Source organism: Sebastes umbrosus, chromosome 15, assembly GCF_015220745.1.
Source record: "Sebastes umbrosus isolate fSebUmb1 chromosome 15, fSebUmb1.pri, whole genome shotgun sequence".
In the NCBI taxonomy this organism is placed as follows: domain Eukaryota; kingdom Metazoa; phylum Chordata; class Actinopteri; order Perciformes; family Sebastidae; genus Sebastes; species Sebastes umbrosus.
The window spans coordinates 32,071,044-32,089,296 of NC_051283.1; the positions used below are offsets into that span (position 1 = coordinate 32,071,044).

General features: G+C 47.2%; 1 protein-coding gene across 3 annotated transcripts in view; it reads right to left on the minus strand.

The window, feature by feature from the left end:
• Positions 1–611: 611 nt before the first annotated feature.
• phf14 (PHD finger protein 14) overlaps positions 612–18,253 on the minus strand; it is an 82,821-nt gene continuing 65,179 nt past the window's right edge. For 2 of the 3 annotated variants that reach the window (XM_037794307.1, XM_037794306.1), the window contains exons 17-18: positions 17,916–18,033; positions 612–1,573 (exon numbers count right to left, since the gene is read on the minus strand). In XM_037794307.1, coding sequence (XP_037650235.1) covers positions 1,499–1,573; positions 17,916–18,033 — 193 coding nt within the window. In that variant the 3' untranslated portion in view covers positions 612–1,498. Of the gene's footprint in view, positions 1,574–10,230; positions 10,288–17,915; positions 18,034–18,253 lie in introns of those variants that run through there. The other variant, XM_037794308.1, reaches the window with a different exon arrangement.

Below are 18,253 nucleotides of genomic sequence, written 5' to 3' on the forward strand. Positions count from 1 at the left end.
GTGATCTGTTGACTGTATATTAACATAATATCAGCAACATTACATCATTAAATCAACACTTCCTGCTTTCATTTCAAAATAAAAGCCCTCAAGTGTTTTTTTCCGTTGACAGAATTCCTTCATTTGTTAACACGAGGCTTTTATTCTGAAATATGTGCCGGACAGTGTTGTAGAACATGCAGTGACTTGCAGAGCTCCATGAATGAATACAGTACGGAGATTTAATTGTGGATTATTACTATTATTTATTAATTACCACACGTTTCTGAACCTTTCTGTCCAAAATAAATATAAATGACGTTTATAATGAAGTGAAATGACCATTATGAAAGGAGAACTCTATGTAGAAAGAAAGGGCTGCAGCAGAAACGCAGCTGGTGTGAACACCCGACGCGTGAATCACGCAGCCGCCGCGCTGGCGACGCAGCCGCCAGGCGCAGCTGACGTTCCCAGTGTGGACGAAGCGTTCGGCTATGAGCACATTGATTTTCCGTTTGCTGAGCAGTGAGAGGTGATTCAGGGAGCTCAGAGAGCCGGTCTGGACCTCAGACTACCAGCAGGTCAGAGAGGAAAAGAAGAAGGATGTAAATACAATCTCTGAGTAGACACGGTTCCTAAATATGGAAGATTTTATTACAAATCCAATGACAAAATAGATCGGTACTGTGTGTTGCACTTAAAGAAACGGTAAATCAAAGATTTAAAAAAGGTTTCTTTTCAAACACAAAGAATCAATACTTCACATACTGATAGTGTAAACCAGAGAGAACAGAAGTAGAGATTTAAAATGAGGGGAAGGAAGAAGAAGATATGCATGACATATAAAAATAAAATCCTCCAGTCAAACGAGTGAAATGTGTTTCGGAGACGGTGGGAAGCTGCTGACGTCACACCGGCGGGAGGAAGAGGAAGTGTTCTGTGGACTCTGCTGGGGTCGTCTTGTAAACAGGACTCTCTGTCTGTCTGGTGATCATTAGTGTATGAAAATAGATTGAATGTAAAGTATCATAAATACATCAGGTGGCTGGTGGCTGGGCGTTAACAGCAGACAGAAGCAGCGTAGTGGTGTGTGTGTGTGTGCGTGTGTGTGTGCGTGTGGCTTCATGAAGATGTCTGAGATCTGAGAGATGTCCGTCCGTCCGTCCGTCCAGCCTCGTTCATAAAAAGTACAAACTCTACCCTTGAATCTAGAGATATGAACATTTAAATAGTGTTCTCTGCTTGCTGCTCTGTGTGGAGTCACTGTCTGACCGGCTGCTGCTCTATGTGGAGTCACTGTCTGACCGGCCGCTGCTCTATGTGGAGTCACTGTCTGACCGGCTGCTGCTCTATGTGGAGTCACTGTCTGACCGGCTGCTGCTCTATGTGGAGTCACTGTCTGACCGGCTGCTGGCTGTCTGGAGACTTTGGGAGGCTAGTATAGAAAGTTACGTGTGCTGTAGTCACAACAGAGACGACTGAGACTGGAGGACGTGTCTTTGTGTCCTCTCGCTCAGGTTCAGTTTGGGATCTCCTGCTCTGCCGTTTCCTCTTTAACGGAGTCCTCTTCCTCCAGCTGCTCCTCCTCTTCCTCCTGGAAACACAGGACACATCACACAGGTCAGAGGTCAGAGGTCACAAACCTGCAATCAATGGTCGTCTTTTCATTAAAGCTGCTGCAGCCGTGGAACTGAGCTCACGCACAAGTTTAAACCATTAGTGAGATTAGTGCTGCCTCGTAGTGAGACTAGCTCACAGTGCTAGCTGCAGCCGTGAGGCAAATTCACAGACATCCCCCCCCCTTCTGACAATAAATGATTATTTTCCGATCAGCCGACAATTAAACAAGTTGAGCTGCTTTCAGATTTCGTGACATCAGCGACGCAGTAACATCAGGAGACGTCAGCAGACCAGCGAGCGAACACCAGATCTGACAACGACCGCAGGAAATAGCCAGGCCAATAAAAAGCAAGAAATATACTATTGTAATGAGGAATGGGTGAGGACAGATGTGTGTGATGACAGATGTGTGTGATGACAGATGTGTGTGTCTCACATGCGGTGTGAGCGTGTCAGTCGGTAGAAAACGAAACGTCGAGCGCCGCTTCACCAAAGTCCACGGCAACTTTCCACGGGACTTTCCGTCTGGTAGCGGTCTACCAACGGAGAAGGTAAAGGAGCTGAAAGCAACGCTTAAAAGACGACAGAAGAAGGCCAACGCTGCAGCAGAGGCTTCGTGTAGTGGACACATCCTAACGAAGCACAAAGCCCTTCACTTCTATGGAGGGATTGTAATAGAAGCGATGACAGCTGGTGGCTGAAACTTTATTAAAGGACCATGAAAGTAAGACAGAAATGATGTCTGCTGTTGGTGACGGACCACTTGGTGGCGCTGTGAGGAGCGCTCGGACACTTTCATTTTATCAAATTAGCTCTCAGAGGAGAAAAGGTTGGAGACGCCTGTGATGGACCAACAGAGAAGGTACCGGACCCAAATGAGATGTAAGTTGTGAGTCACTGAGAGGACACAGAAGAGAAGTAGAGGCTGGATAAAGATGAGCACACACAGAACCACTGAAGCCAACAGAAACCCAGAGAGACGACTGAAGGTGTCGACCCTCTGCAGACACACAGCCGACCTGCTGATATAGATGATGCCACAAACAGTAATAACATTATTCCAACACATTAACATGGACTGTTTTATGAAATGATGGACCGGTTCCCAGACGTCCGGTACGTGAGTCTCACAGGCAGCAGAGAGAAGGTGACACCCAGAGAGCAGAGAGTCGGGGGGGCGAGCGTTCAGCCGGCTGATTTAGTAAAACAGACAAAGTGAAAGTGACGGCGGTGAGAGCTGCAGCGGTGATTAAACGACTCTGACAGATACAATTATCCCCCCCCCTCCAGAGGTTAATAAACACATCTACACAGCAGAATGTGTGATCACCAGGTGAGGACCTGCAGACCCACGACGCCTCACGAATCCACATTCCTCCGGCTAGCTGCTAGCTGATAATGCTCCGTCAATCACAGACGCTTTCACCCCCATACGGAGGCTTTGTGTCCTCACATACATGTTCATTATTAATACAGATTATAATACTGTCAACGTTTCCTTTATAGACTCACCCTGACACAATCTGGTCCAGAACATGTTGGTAATTCAAAAGTACTTTAAAACAAACCAAACCACCCCAACCGTGTGCTCGCTGATTAAACTACAGAACACATCTTTAACATTAGATTGTAAACTGACTCATTTACTCGTTAGACTTTACAAATCATTTGGTCTAAAGATTCTTTAGGTTTTTATTAAATTATCTTTGTAGCTTTATAACAACAATAGCTCCAATAGTTAACAATCACTAACCTTCAGTATAAGATATGTTTTATAAAGTCTTAAAGTTCCTGTTAGTAACTTGTTCAGGTATAGATCCTTGCTGGTCTCTCGTGTGTCTCCGCTGTTCAGACTCAGACTCCAACACAAACTCCAGTGAAGCACCAAAACCTCTTGGTTGTATCTAGTGAAGCTGTTAAACAGTGTTGGCCGCGGTCGGAGGACGCGGGGGAGACCGTAGCTTTGGTCTCCAGGACCGGAGTCTCTGCTCCTCTGCTCCTCTACTCCTCTGCCTGCCTTCACTCACACACCACGCTCCTTCTCTCTCTCTCTCTCTCTCTCTCCACCTCTCACGTGCATGCTGCTCACTCCACACTGCAGAAGAGTTAGTTTAGCTCTGAGAATATCTAGTGAATGTTCAGTGGACGTTTGTGCAGAAATAACTGCTGCAGCTCCTCCAGACCAACAGAGGTTTCCGTGTCTTGTGAAGTGACGGGGCTCCGCAGAGAGAAACGTTATCGTCTCCCACCAAAACTCCGGCGTCTCCCCCGTTCCCTCCGGCCGCGGTCGGGAGGCTGAGGCGGGAAAAGCCAACACTAGGATCAGCATTGATTCATGGAGAGACCTTGGTCTGGTCAGCTAACATTACTGCCAAGCAGCTGAAATATAGAGTGATATGGTGCTTTTAGCTGACGTGTGTCTCCTCACTGTGTTGAGCGATGCTCCTTCATGTCTATGTAGAGCGAGCACAAGCGCCAGCAACAGGACGCTGACTTTAGTTGACTTAACGGACACAGGTGAAGCTGTTAACAAGACATTTAGGATTCTTACTAACAGGCTCTTTAAGGGAAGATTCTCAGCAAGCCTTTAGTAGTAAAACAGACATCATGTGAAGCAGCGTCTGATAATTCAGATTGAAATGTAAAGTGTCACATGAAGATGAAGATGAAGATGAGCTGAACTGGTGTATCTGCTGGATCTTACTGTGTAAAGTAATCAGAGTGTAGGAAACTATCCGTGTAGAACCAGTAGATGAAGGTGAAGGGTTAATGCTAAGACCCCGTATATCATCTCTTTACTAACAGGACCCTTGTCGCTGCCTCCGAGCCGTCCTGATATGCGGTCTCTTTCCCTCCTGGAGAGAAGAATGTGCTACTTTTTGCTTAAGTCTTTCCTGATACGTTGCGGCGCCGGTCCAGAGGGCTGATATAAATCTGGCTGTGGGGTGACACCTCATGAACTCCGCCATCGTATACACTCGTCCCATCCACCAAATCTCCCTGACAAGCCTGCCAATTTTCCAATTACCTGTGGCGCCATCCGTTATCGGAGGGCCAGTCAGCTCTTAAATGGGAAACAAGAGCAGAGGAGGGGCCACGGCATGCTAACTATCTCATAAAGCCAGCGATGTTCCCCCCCCCACCCCGTCCTCTGATTTAGTGTGTGTCCCTGGGGAGCCGGGTGACACCGGCGGTCCCTCCTGGCCTCTCAAGGCCTTCACAGGATGTCTGTGCTCTTTATCCTGCAGCCCCTCAGACACCCATCACAGACAGGTGTCGGCACTCACAGAGCTTCACCGAGCTTCACCGTGGCTGGCTGGTATTATCCTGCAGAGCCCCCCCCCCCCCCCCCCCCCCCCCCCCCCGGCCCTATCTTCATCTGTTTTCATGTTCCTTCGCCTCTCCGTGCTGCGAGTGGTGCTACAGCTTCAGATTGCCTCCGTCAGGCCCCCCCCATCATTTATCTGCCCTCGTAGTCGGCTCATGGAGTGAGTCTACACACAAATTGCCGGAGCAAGGTGCACTTTAAAGTGTCGGAGAGACGGAGAAGACGAGCTGTTAGTCATATCATGAAACGCTCGTCACCTGGGGAGCATCTCCAGAGCTGTTGGGGGGGTGTAACTCCTGTTGGAGAGCACACACCGTGTCATTACATGTGTCATAGTATTATTAATGTGGACTGAAATAACTCTGATCTGGACCTGGTTGAGCTGCGTTCCCTGGAAGACCAATAGATTGCGACATATTGCCTCTTAATGTGGGAAACGTGTCGGCAAATAATTCCCTATTTACAACATCCAGATGACACAGTGACACATCTGGACGTGTAAATAGGGAATTAATGTGGAGTTGTGCTGGTGTCCACTCAGCACGCAGAAATATTGAGATTAAAATCTAACAACAATAGTCAATATCATTTCTGCGTACCGTTAAACTGTTATTGGGCTTTTATTCTGAAAGGGTCAGTGCTGGGTTCATGGTGATGATAATACATTGTTTTTTTTCAATTTATTTTCACCTGATGGAAGGAAGACAATGACTTAAACTCCTCAGGCTCATGGGTGAACTCATCAGAGCAGGATCTGAAGGTGAGGAACGGGCCCTGAATGGCATGGCCATATGGCCGTATGGAACTCCAACCTCCTCCGACACATCAAGTCCTTCTACTGACTGTGGAGTCTGTGGACCCTGAAGCCCTACAGAAGTCTCTGGATGGATGCTACACCAGAATGCTGCGTGTGGTACTAAACATCAACCAGAAGGAGCACGCTACCAGCAAGCGTCTATACGAGGGACTACCAAGGCTAAAGGGACAAAGTGGCAGCCTGGAGAATGAGACTTCTCGGTCACTGCCAAAGACATCAAGAACTCCCAGCCAGCATGCTGATGCTGCGGGATCCAACGCACGGGCATCGATCACAGGGACGTCCCACATCAACACACATGGACGTACTGAGGACAGATGCTGGACAGTGCTGGCGAGCTAGCCAGATGTATGGAGGACTGAGACAGCTGGAAGCTCCACTACTGATTCAGATGCTGTTGGACTGATAACGTTAATTATTATATATAAGATCATGTCAATAACGAGTGTGGAAGAAGACGGACGGTCTCCTTCCTTGTGATTTGTAGGCGTCTTTGAAACAAACTGTGAATATGTGATGAATATGTAATCAAAGGAGGAGGACAGATCTTAGATCCTGTTTTTAGACGACAACAATGAGTCATAACTATTACTCTAAACGGAATATCATCTGAGTTCAGAACATGTTGGTGTATTTAAATGTGCAGCCACTGATCCAGAGACAGAGGACAGAGGACAGAGGGGACTGTCCTCCTGTCTCCAGAGGAGAGGACAGGAGAGGAGGAGAGAGGAGAGGAGAGGAGAGGAGGGGAGGGGAGGAGACGAGAGGAGAGGAGGAGAGGACAGGAGAGGAGAGGAGGAGAGGAGAGGAGAGGAGAGGAGAGGAGAGGAGAGGAGAGGAGGACAGGAGAGGAGAGGAGGAGAGAGGAGAGGAGAGGAGGGGAGGGGAGGGGAGGGGAGGAGAGGACAGGAGAGGAGAGGAGGAGAGAGGAGAGGAGTGGAGAGGAGGAGAGGAGGGGAGCGGAGCCGAGCCGAGAAGAGAGGCGAGGAGAGGGGCGAGGAGAGGAGAGAGGAGAGGAGAGGAGAAGAGAGGACAGGAGAGGAGAGGAGAGGAGAGGAGGAGAGAGGAGAGAAGAGGAGAGGAGAGGAGAGGAGAGGAGAGGAGAGTTGGTTGGCAGCCCTCTGGCTCTAACATACATATATGATAATGAAATGCCAGATTCTTCATGTGAGTTGAGGTCTGCTTTTAAAGGGCAGCAGCAGAACGCCGTCATGTGATGTAGAGAGACGAGGACAGCTCAGACGTAACCGTGGGGGGGGACAGAGAACAGTCCAGCTGTAACACTGCTCAGCCTCACAGCCCTGCTGCTCGTACCATTAACTGCACGCACGCACGCACGCACGCACGCACGCACGCACGCACGCACGCACGCACGCACGCACGAAGAATCAGAGGTTCATTAGTGAGACGGATTCTCTGATCAGGTTTTCTGCTTTCACTGTTTTTATTTATTTATTTATAAACTGCACGATGTGTGTGTTACACTGCACGATGTGTGTTACACTGCACGATGTGTGTTACACTGCACGATGTGTGTGTTACACTGCACGATGTGTGTTACACTGCACGATGTGTGTTACACTGCACGATGTGTGTTACACTGCACGATGTGTGTGTTACACTGCACGATGTGTGTTACACTGCACGATGTGTGTGTTACACTGCACGATGTGTGTTACACTGCACGATGTGTGTTACACTGCACGATGTGTGTTACACTGCACGATGTGTGTGTTACACTGCACGATGTGTGTGTTACACTGCACGATGTGTGTTACACTGCACGATGTGTGTTACACTGCACGATGTGTGTGTTACACTGCACGATGTGTGTTACACTGCACGATGTGTGTGTTACACTGCACGATGTGTGTGTTACACTGCACGATGTGTGTTACACTGCACGATGTGTGTGTTACACTGCACGATGTGTGTTACACTGCACGATGTGTGTTACACTGCACGATGTGTGTGTTACACTGCACGATGTGTGTTACACTGCACGATGTGTGTGTTACACTGCACGATGAGTGTGTTACACTGCACGATGTGTGTGTTACACTGCACGATGTGTGTATGTATGCAGACGAGACTCTGCTTCATAGTGTCCTCTCAGCTACCCTCACAGTTACGCTTCGTCCACACTGGGAACGTCAGCAGGGCGTGGCGGCTGCGTGGCGTGGCGGCTGTGTGATTCACGCGTCGGGTGTTCACACCACCTGCGTTTCTGCTGCTGTCAGCTCTTTCTTTCTACACAGAGTTCTCCTTTCATAATGTCCGTTTCATTTCATTATAAATATCATTTATAATTATTGTAGACAGAGAAAGGTTAAGAAACGTGAGGTAATTAATAAATAATAGTAATAATCCACCATTAAAACCTCGTACTATATTCCTTCATGGAGCTCTGCAAGTCACTGCATGTTCTACAACACTGTCCGGCACATATTTCAGAATAAAAGCCTCGTGTTAACAAATGAAGAAATTCTGTCCACAGAAAAAAAAACACTTGAGGGCTTTTATTTTGAAATGAAAGTAGGAAGTGTTGATTTAAAAACAAGTCTTTTTTTTTTATCTCCGTAACATATTCTACAGATAGAGACATCAAAACTGTAATCAATAGATCACCTTCACTGTCTGTTGTTTCTGTGAACCGCACGGCACGCATCAAAAATAGGCGAGACCTCAAATCTCTAGAAGAGACGCAGCAGAGATGCAGCGAGCAGTGTGGTTGCTCTAACCTGAAAAACAACAGGTAACGCAGCCGCCACGCGCTGCTGACGTTCCCGCTGTGTTCCGGGCGTAACCGTCTGTACTGATGTAGATTGAAGTTCTGTAGATATTTGGCCTCTTCTCCTCTAAAACACCATCAACATATTAACACATTTAAGGTACTGTTTGTAACTTACACTATAAATCACCCGGGTCGGTGTCACATGCGCGCTCCAGCAACAGGACGCTGACTTTAGTTGACTTAACGGCCACAGGTGAAGCTGTTAACAAGACATTTCTGATTCTAACAAACAGTCCCTTTAACTACAGACGAGACCAGATAGAAGTGTGTGTGTGTGTGGGGTGTGTGTGTGTGTGTGTGTGTGTGTGTGTGTGTGCGCCTCTGTGTGTGTGTTTGTGTGTGGGTGTGTGTGTGTGGGGGGGTGTGTGTGTGTGCGCGCCTCTGTGTGTGTGTGTGTGTGTGTGTGTGTGTGTGTGTGTGTGTGTGTGTGCGCCTCTGTGTGTGTGTGTGTGTGTGTGTGTGTGTGTGTGTGTGTGTGTGTGTGTGTGTGTGTGTGTGCTCTGGCATCTTGTTGCCATTCAGGAGATGACACAGTACCAGCGGGTCATAAACAGCGGCTTCATTAGCCCGTTCAGGCGCTGCGTTACGCGCTACATTTAACCACCTCTGCCCTCAGCACTTCTGCTCCTCAGCCCCCCCCCCCCACCGACCAGCCGCCACAGAGCACAATTAAATTTCATGACTGCGCATATTTGTAATTCCCATTTCATTTATTACAAAGGGCATTCTTTAATGTCCCATTTCTCTCTCTCTCTCTCTCTCTCCAAGAAACGTATTTTGGTTTTAGTGAGGCGTGACTGATACCGAGTGTAGAGTTACCAGGCGACGCCTAATTTAATCACAGGCAAAATTCACAAGCAGGTTTTTCTTTTTATCGCCTCGTCAAAGAACTACAGACGCCTCCTGGAGGAGGATCTACAGTCGGAGAGAGGAGAGCTTTTACAATAAAGCAGAGCATCATAAAGGTGTGAGTGCTCGGACACGGAGGGACAAGTGGTTGTTTATTTCTGAACGAGGCCGCGACCACACGACATTACACAACATGTCAGAGACTTCTGACTAAGAGATGAACGCATGTTACAACACGGCATAATGAAACCTAACCTGAATATACAGGAGGATGCAGGTTCCCCTAAAACCTCTACTGGACAAGTACACACATGGAAATGACAAGGTTTATACTAGTGATGTCCATAATTAACCGTTTAACCGTTAACCCACGTTAAGCATTTTAACCAACAGCCCTGGTACAGATTAATCAAATGAGATATTAACGTTGGAGTTCTTGCTCTTTAGAGCCAGGCTAGCTGCTTCCCCCCGTTTCCAGTCTTTATGCTAAGCTAGGCTAACTGATGACCTCTTCTTATACTCACTAATAAGCAAATGAACTTATGTTCCAAAACGTTTCTTTAACCATAAACAATGTTACATGTTTTAGATTCATTTGTGATTTTTTTTATTGTATTTTTAATATTATTAATGTTATAATTATGTAAACAATCTGCATCCACATCCGTAGCCAATGTAAAGTGAGTTATGGGGCTTAGTGATGGTGAATGATCCCGGTGGGTCCAGAACAGAGACAGAAGACGTGGATCAGTAGCAGTGAGAGGAGGAACGCTGGACGCTGGTAGCAGAAGAAGGCTGCAGTCTACAGAACGGCGGTGTGATGAGACGCAGCGATGAGACGCAGCGATGAGACGCAGCGATGAGACGGCGCTCTGCTCACCAGCTTCCTGTTAAATGTGTCTGTACAGTACGAGAGGAGCTCAACACCAAACAGCTCATATTCTGGATACATCGTTATGAAATATGCTCATAATCAATACAACTATAGGCTTTATCTCATTAAACATCTGGAGCAGTTGTGAATGAATGTGCTTTGTATCATGTACTCTACCTTGTAGCACAATGCTAAATGTGACGTTATTCTTAATTCTTAATGTGCACGTGTTGATGCTACGCTGATGATGAGGTGTTTTCCGGAGCTCTCTGCAGCATCAACCTGCCGTTCTCTCTTTTGGTAAAATACACAGATACACTTTTCTCCAACAGTCTCTCTTCTGTCTTTATAGATAGCAGAGAGCAATATACAACTTACAGAACACTCAACAGTGTTTCATTTCTTCATTGATCTCTTCTGGAATTAATACACTTTAAACTAGAATGTCACTCAGAGAGCGCAGATCTCCGCCGAGGTGCGTGACTTTAAAACCAGATCCCAGCTCCCAGCTGGCGGTACCGTGAGGTGGTCGGCTTGTTATCAACACGGTGTGTTTCTACCGCCAGCTAGCTCTCCGTCAGCTACCGCTTTGTTCCTTCTCACCGCGGACGGACAGCAGCTCCACACACATCCACACACGTATCTCTGCTCTCAGAAGGAGGAAGGAGGCGGATCATGAGCCGGACTGTCACCAAAATCTAATGGATTGTTCATTGTGCCATAGCCCCCCCCCAGCCCACCTCCAAAACATTTCATTCAAATCCATCGCGGACTTTTGGAGTAATCCTGCTAACGGACAAACCAACGGCGGTGAAAACATGACCTCCTTCCTTGGCCTCGGTAACAGAGAAAGCATCAACATATAACCGGATCTTTCTAGTCTCACTGGACATTTCCTGTCAGCCCTCAACACACCTTAAGGCCAGAAGTGATCCTGATGTTCAGCTGTGGATCACACAAAGAGAAGTGAAAGTAAAGTTTATAGTGAATATAGGTGAGGATGTGTGGTGCTTTGTGCCTCGCAGCAGGAGCCGGGGACTGGTGGGGATGTTATCTTAACAAAGGGCCATAAAAAGAGAAAGTGACTGCTTCACTGTTTATGACCATAAACTACTGAGGGGGGGTCCGACGACGGCCTCATGTCCGCTCTCCGCTAAGAGGGTTATTAGAATGAGCCCGGTCCAGAGAAATGACTGCTGGGGGGGCCACCGGGGACCCGGGCTGCAATCACACACTCCTGTTTACTCCACAAATTGGCCCCTGAGAGGGACGCGGGCGTCTGCAGCGCCTAGTTAAAGTGATTGAGGTGACTCCTCGCCATTGATTTTCTCTTCGTCTTCGGCGCCCGCCTGGCCACCCTTGACCGTGTCCCGTGCTCCCCGCAGGCTAGTTTAGCCGGCCCCCGCTCGCCTTTAAATCACATTAAACTGTGGTTAAACTCGGGCCGCGTCGAGGAGACAGCCGTCGTTGATGAGCTTCTCGTGCTTTAAGCACTTCATACGCTTCAGTAAAAGCCTCCACCGGACTTATTGATCACGCGCTCCTTAACGTCATTAACATTCAGCTCAGATCAGAGACTGCAAAACATTCACACTTCATCTTCATTCCATAAATACAGCGAGGATACGGATTAAACCAATCAGACGGCCTCGTTGAGAGAATGGAAACAGGCTAAAGGTGAGATTCTTCCACTCAGATAGACCCCCCCACTCTAAATACCAAAACATCTGATGAGTAATGATGCCGAGTTTTCTTTCAATTTACTGGATAACGTAAAGCAGCCGAGCGTGACGCTTCATTAAGTTAATTAGGCTAACTTAATTACAGTCTTTCACAGGTCAAGCGACGGAGCTTCTGATTGATGGCGCAGCGAGGAAAGGTAATCTTCCTCTGAATTGGGAATGACATCCAAATGAACATTAGCTGCTACGAACAAACACTTCCATTTAACTCGTAAACACAGAGAAGTGAACATAGTGAACGCAGAACTGTCATGTATACATAAACAGAGCTGAATATACGGCGAGGTCTTAACAGAACTTCAAATACAGACTGTTTCCTGAGTGGGAGTGGAGCCGTGGAGCCGTGGCTGCGGAGGAAGGAGAGCAAATGAAACTTTTACGGACGGTAATTTCAACAGTTTGCAATCCTTTTGATGACAACGAGTCTGAGTGCAGCTAAAGTAGAGCAACCCACACGAGTTCACAGCTCACTACTTTAAACACTGCCTGGGCAACTTTAAGAGCTTTTGGCATTTCAAACCTTTTATCCAAATCTTCTGGTCTGATTCACCGCGGAGGAGCCCAGCATGCCAGGCGGCGCTACGAGGGTGTAAATAAAGCCTTAAACAAGCACCCCCCCTTCGGCGCGGTAACGGGCTCGAATTAAAAGCCATCTGTATATTACGGAAACACTGTCAATTTACTACTGGAATCAATTGGGCGAGGGGCCCGGGGCGACAGCGGGGGGGACGTGGCCTCGGTCAGAGCGAGGTTTATCTGAGCCGAGCAGGCCGAGAGAAACACAGCTTCTATAATGAAGTCAAGCCTGTCTAATAAAGCTCTTTACTGCCCCGGCTGCACAACGGAAACATGTTAGCAACGCCACCGACGCTCAACTCCTGCAACACCGAACCGCCAGCTCCGCTGGGATTACTACCGCTCTGAGAACATCTCAACAATACCAGCAGATATCACCATCAACAGGACATCCTGGTATTAATCAGGAGCTCACAGACAACAACCACAGACAACCAGAGACAAATCATCATCATCAACAGACAACAAGAGACAAACCATCATCACCAACAGACAACCCGAGACAAATCATCATCATCAACAGACAACAAGAGACAAACCATCATCACCATCATCAACAAGACATCCTGTTATTAATCAGGACCTCACAGACACAACCACAGACAACAAGAGACAACAAGAGACAAACCATCATCACCATCATCAAAAAGACATCCTGTTATTAATCAGGACCTCACAGACACAACCACAGACAACAAGAGACAACAAGAGACAAACACTTTGGAAATATAGGAGGAACATTAGTGTCGTCTTTATTTGTATTTGGTTTGGTCACAGCCAAAACTACAAATGACTTGAACTAGGGATGCTCATTTTGAAACATTTTCTTAACCGATAACCGACCCTCGTTAACCGATTATTAACCGTTAACACACAAGATTTGTGTTGTGCCTCGCGCCAGCTGCAGTGTTTCAGTTCACCGTCCGGGAGCGTTAACTTAGCAGCTACGATGCTGCGTTCACTGTCTTCAGTTCACAGTCCCGGAGCGTTAACTTAGCAGCTACGATGCTGCGTTCACTGTCTTCAGTTCACAGTCCGGGAGCGTTAACTTAGCAGCTACGATGCTGCGTTCACTGTCTCCAGTTCACCGTCCTGGAGCGTTAACTTAGCAGCTACGATGCTGCGTTCACTGTCTCCAGTTCACCGTCCGGGAGCGTTAACTTAGCAGCTACGATGCTGCGTTCACTGTCTTCAGTTCACAGTCCCGGAGCGTTAACTTAGCAGCTACGATGCTGCGTTCACTGTCTTCAGTTCACAGTCCGGGAGCGTTAACTTAGCAGCTACGATGCTGCGTTCACTGTCTCCAGTTCACCGTCCTGGAGCGTTAACTTAGCAGCTACGATGCTGCGTTCACTGTCTCCAGTTCACCGTCCGGGAGCGTTAACTTAGCAGCTACGATGCTGCGTTCACTGTCTCCAGTTCACCGTCCGGGAGCGTTAACTTAGCAGCTGTGATGCTGCGTTCACTGTCTTCAGTTCACCGTCCGGGAGCGTTAACTTAATCTTGAATTTACTTTTCGTAACAATGTGATGAAGTACTTTGATTTGTCTGGATTAACCAAAACAAGCAGTAAATTGATCTAAAATGAGCGACCATGACTGAACTACAACCAGGGAGCAGTGATCTCCGTCTGTATGAGTCATTGCGTCTCTTCATGACTGCAGTCTGACTGCTAACAGGTCTTAATCATGTTGCGTTGAGATGTGGACGGACACCACTCGGTATGACTGAGAACTTAACGTTTGATGTTCATGTTCTACTTCTATACTAACAAACCTCTCCTAGGATCTTTAGTGCAACACACACAAACCGGCCGGCCTTCAAACCAGACATTGAATCTGAACTGCGGTCAGCATCCCTTCCTGTAGGAGACTTTGTGCCTCTTCCTGCTTCCTACCTCTTCCCTTCAGATGTCGTATATCTTCCTCTCAGATAAGAGCGGTGGCTGCGGGGAGCTCTGACAAATCACTCCCTGCACCGTTCCAGCGCTCTCTGCAGTGGGCTGTCAGGCGGAGGGGTTGACCGTCTGCTATCTCCGCCAGCAGCTGAATGATCAGGTAATACTGTGCACTTAATGCTGGCATTTAAAAAAAAACATTCTCCCCCCACAGGCAAAAACGGTGCATGACTTGGCATTTAAAAGCAGATAATAAAACTTTCCTTAAATACAGCTCTCATCTCAAAGTGCATTTTAGATGCCCTTAGTGGAGTCAATTATCTCCCCACACTTGCTATTACTGAGCCACTCTGAGCACCGCGTGCCTTAAAAGGTCTTTACACCAGCTTTCTCAAAAATGTCACATTCTTAACTGCCTCTCAAAATGTGGCCCTGCAACACCCGACACGGAGAACACGTGTTGGCTTCTGTCACCCGGACAAACTCACATCCAACACTTCACTACTGTAAACTCACAGATATCTTTATGAGCTACTTTCTGAAGTAGCAGTAGGAGTGATCTCCGCTGGCTGAAGGAACGGAGAGAGAAACCTTCACACTAATTTGTCATGTCAACACAGCGAACCGCTGTTCTCCCGTCACCAGCCAAATGTCGAGCTGCTCCGGGGCACAGAGCGCCGACGGCGGGAGGGTCTCCCATTTGATGTTAACAAGTAGGAGGAAGGAGGAGGGGGAGGACGGGAGCAACTTCATAGGGACGAGATAGTCCAGAGGGAACGAGAGAGTCCCGAGGGGACGAGGAACCAAAGTCTGAGAGGTGGCAGAACGAGGGAGATGATGAGAGCTGCCTCAGAGGACTGGCTTCATACTCACTGTTTGTCTTTACTGCTAAAGGTCTACAGCAGGAACATATACACACACACACACACGAACCATGACCACGATATCTCAATACACTTAATCAAGTAGTTTCAGTTGTCTCAACTGAACAGAACCTGAACCATAAAGGTGTCACATCAGAAGACTCTCAGTCTGTAACAGAGATGGTCCTGGAAGGCAGCTGATGAACCATGTTGTCTGGTTCACATCACGAAGCTCTCACATTGTCTTGGAAGACAACGACGAAGGCTTTCTGTTGGTTTGAGGTCTTGTTGGAACTAGATCTAGTTTAGATCTAGGCCTTCAGATACAGTCCCGTTAGTCTTTAGTTTAGGGAGGCATCATCTGTGTATGGAACTCAGAAGGATCATTATGATGTGACATGGAGCTACAGTAGAGATCGCTGTGGCACTAAAGCCACTCAGTCAGTGAGTCATCCCTACAGCACTGGGGTCTGAGGTGTTGGAGGACCGGGACAGGTACACTGCATGCAGTTCCAGGAGGTTGATGTGTCGGTCCTCCACCTGAGGCCATGCTCCACCAACAGCTCCTCCGAGGCAAGTCCTCCCCCCCGTCAGGGACGCCTCCGTGAACACTGTGATGCAGGAGGTCACTCGTCCCATCTCATGGATAATGTCTTATCATAGCAGCAATATTCACCTCTGGTTGTGTTTGTCTGGAGGACAGAATAACTTGATCTGTTGGTAAGGAACCCTCTCAACTGGAACCAGAATCAGATGATAGAATAGAAAGTAAATAGAAGTAAATATGGTTTACCAGCTGAATGAAGAGGATTCTGTGTTATCTACTGAACTCCAGTCAACAGCAGTCAGAAACTAAGACTGAGGACAGAAGTTGATCCAGATGGGCTGGTTTCTTCTCAACAGAACCGTGCTGAGCTTCATTAGAGGTTGGAGTGGACTCCCAGCGGACCAGAACCAACCCCAAATCCAGATGTTCACATCTGATACTGGAACATGCTGCCTGGACTGATGCTCAGATTCAGCTTTGATTCACGTCTTCTTCATTTGTATGAAAACTACGACTCAGTTATCACAGATCAGATCAGACCATCACGTGTGTGTATATATATCTATATAGCTATATATCTATAGCTATATAGATATATATATATATATATATATTTATATAATACTGAATGCCAAATAAAAACACTGCTGTTTGAGGCACTACATTGTATATTGATGTAAAAGCATCCTAATAGTGCATTTCCATGGGGACGGGTTAACATCTGAAGAGAGCTTTAACCTTCCTGTAATACAGCTTTTATAATTCAGCATCACATCATAAAAACAAGCAAACAACTAAATGAAAAAAAGAAATAAAATAGTTGTGCTGCGTTTTCATGAAGATGAAATCCTTTAGGGATCTATCTTTGAGATGGAGAGCTACTGAACGCTGTTTTACTTCTTGATTATCTATCTATCCTGTAGTTACCAGGTAGATGAAGCCTTCAGGGTTCAAATGCTCAACAAGAAGTCAGACAGGATTGAACTGTAGTGATCAAACTCAGCGTCTGTGTATTCTTACAACGACCAGCTGTCATTATCACAACTTAAAGGTGAACAGATATCGTTCCTCGAGGTTCAACAAATGTCTTCCATTGATTTCACTTCTCATAAAACATTTACTAAGTGATTTAGTGGAATATCTTGACTTCTTTCTCTGCCCTTTTCTGTCACATTGGTTTTCTTTTCACTGCCACCAACTGTCAGCGAGTGGAGAGGATGAACCCATCTGTAGGAACACGGATCACATCCCTGTGTGTAACTGTGTTAGTTAACAGTAACAGCATCAAATCGCTTCAGTGCTCCACAGGGTGCCTTTAAAGGTCCCGTCTTATTAATGACCCCGGTGGCCGTTAAGTGAACTACAGGTGAGCTATGGGCGTGAGCAAGCATCGTGGGCATCGGTCAGTCACATGACACTACAATCCTTTATCATATCCAGAATAATGTTACTATCTGTAATATTCCTGTATTTGATTTGAACCATTGGCTCCATGATACTAACTAGCTTTGCAAATTACTTTATCAGCTAACGTTACGAAGCAACCAACGCCAGATCCACACTATGGATGTCCATAATTAACCGTTTAACCGTTAACCCACATTAAGCATTTTAACCGATTAACACTATCGGTTAAAACGGTTAAAAGAAATGTTAATAATGAACTCTAAAGCTGAGCGGCTCAGAGGAGCGGCTCGTCTCTTTAAGGAGAAAAGCTGGTCCACCTTAACAGTCCACCTTAAGAGGCAGAGCCGGAGTTGCAGGATACAGGAAGTCGGCTCCGGTCTCTTTGGCTCTCTTGAGCGGAGCGGAGGAGTTGTAGTTTCATAGCATTTATTCACAGACAGATAAACTGAACACACACTGCTACACCTACAGATAGAGATAACATTCCTCTGTTTGGTCATTACACTTTAGACCAAATAAATCCACAGGTAAAAACAAGCAGCAGTTCATATCTCAGCACTATATCCCCCCCCATCCATCCATCCATCCATCCATGCACTCATCCAGGCATCTCCCCACTCACCTTGGAGGAAGACGTGTCACACTCCTGGCAGATCCAGCCGTATCCCGTCTGCTTGGGGGATTTCTTCAGCGGGGGGTCCAGACACCCAAAGTGATAGCAGAGCCGGCATTCGTCACACCTGAGGCAACGACAGGAAGGGCACGCGTCAGGTACGCCTCGCATAAATAACACCCTCCCCCCGTCCTCCTCCGATGATGAGGCCGGCTCAGGAGCTGTGATGGATGATGACGAGGCAGCTAGTTGTCAGTCATGACACTTTTATAATGCGTCCCAAAGTCCCTCTAATCGCTGCCATCCCTTGACCTGAGACAGCCGTCGACTGTCCAACGGTTCAGATC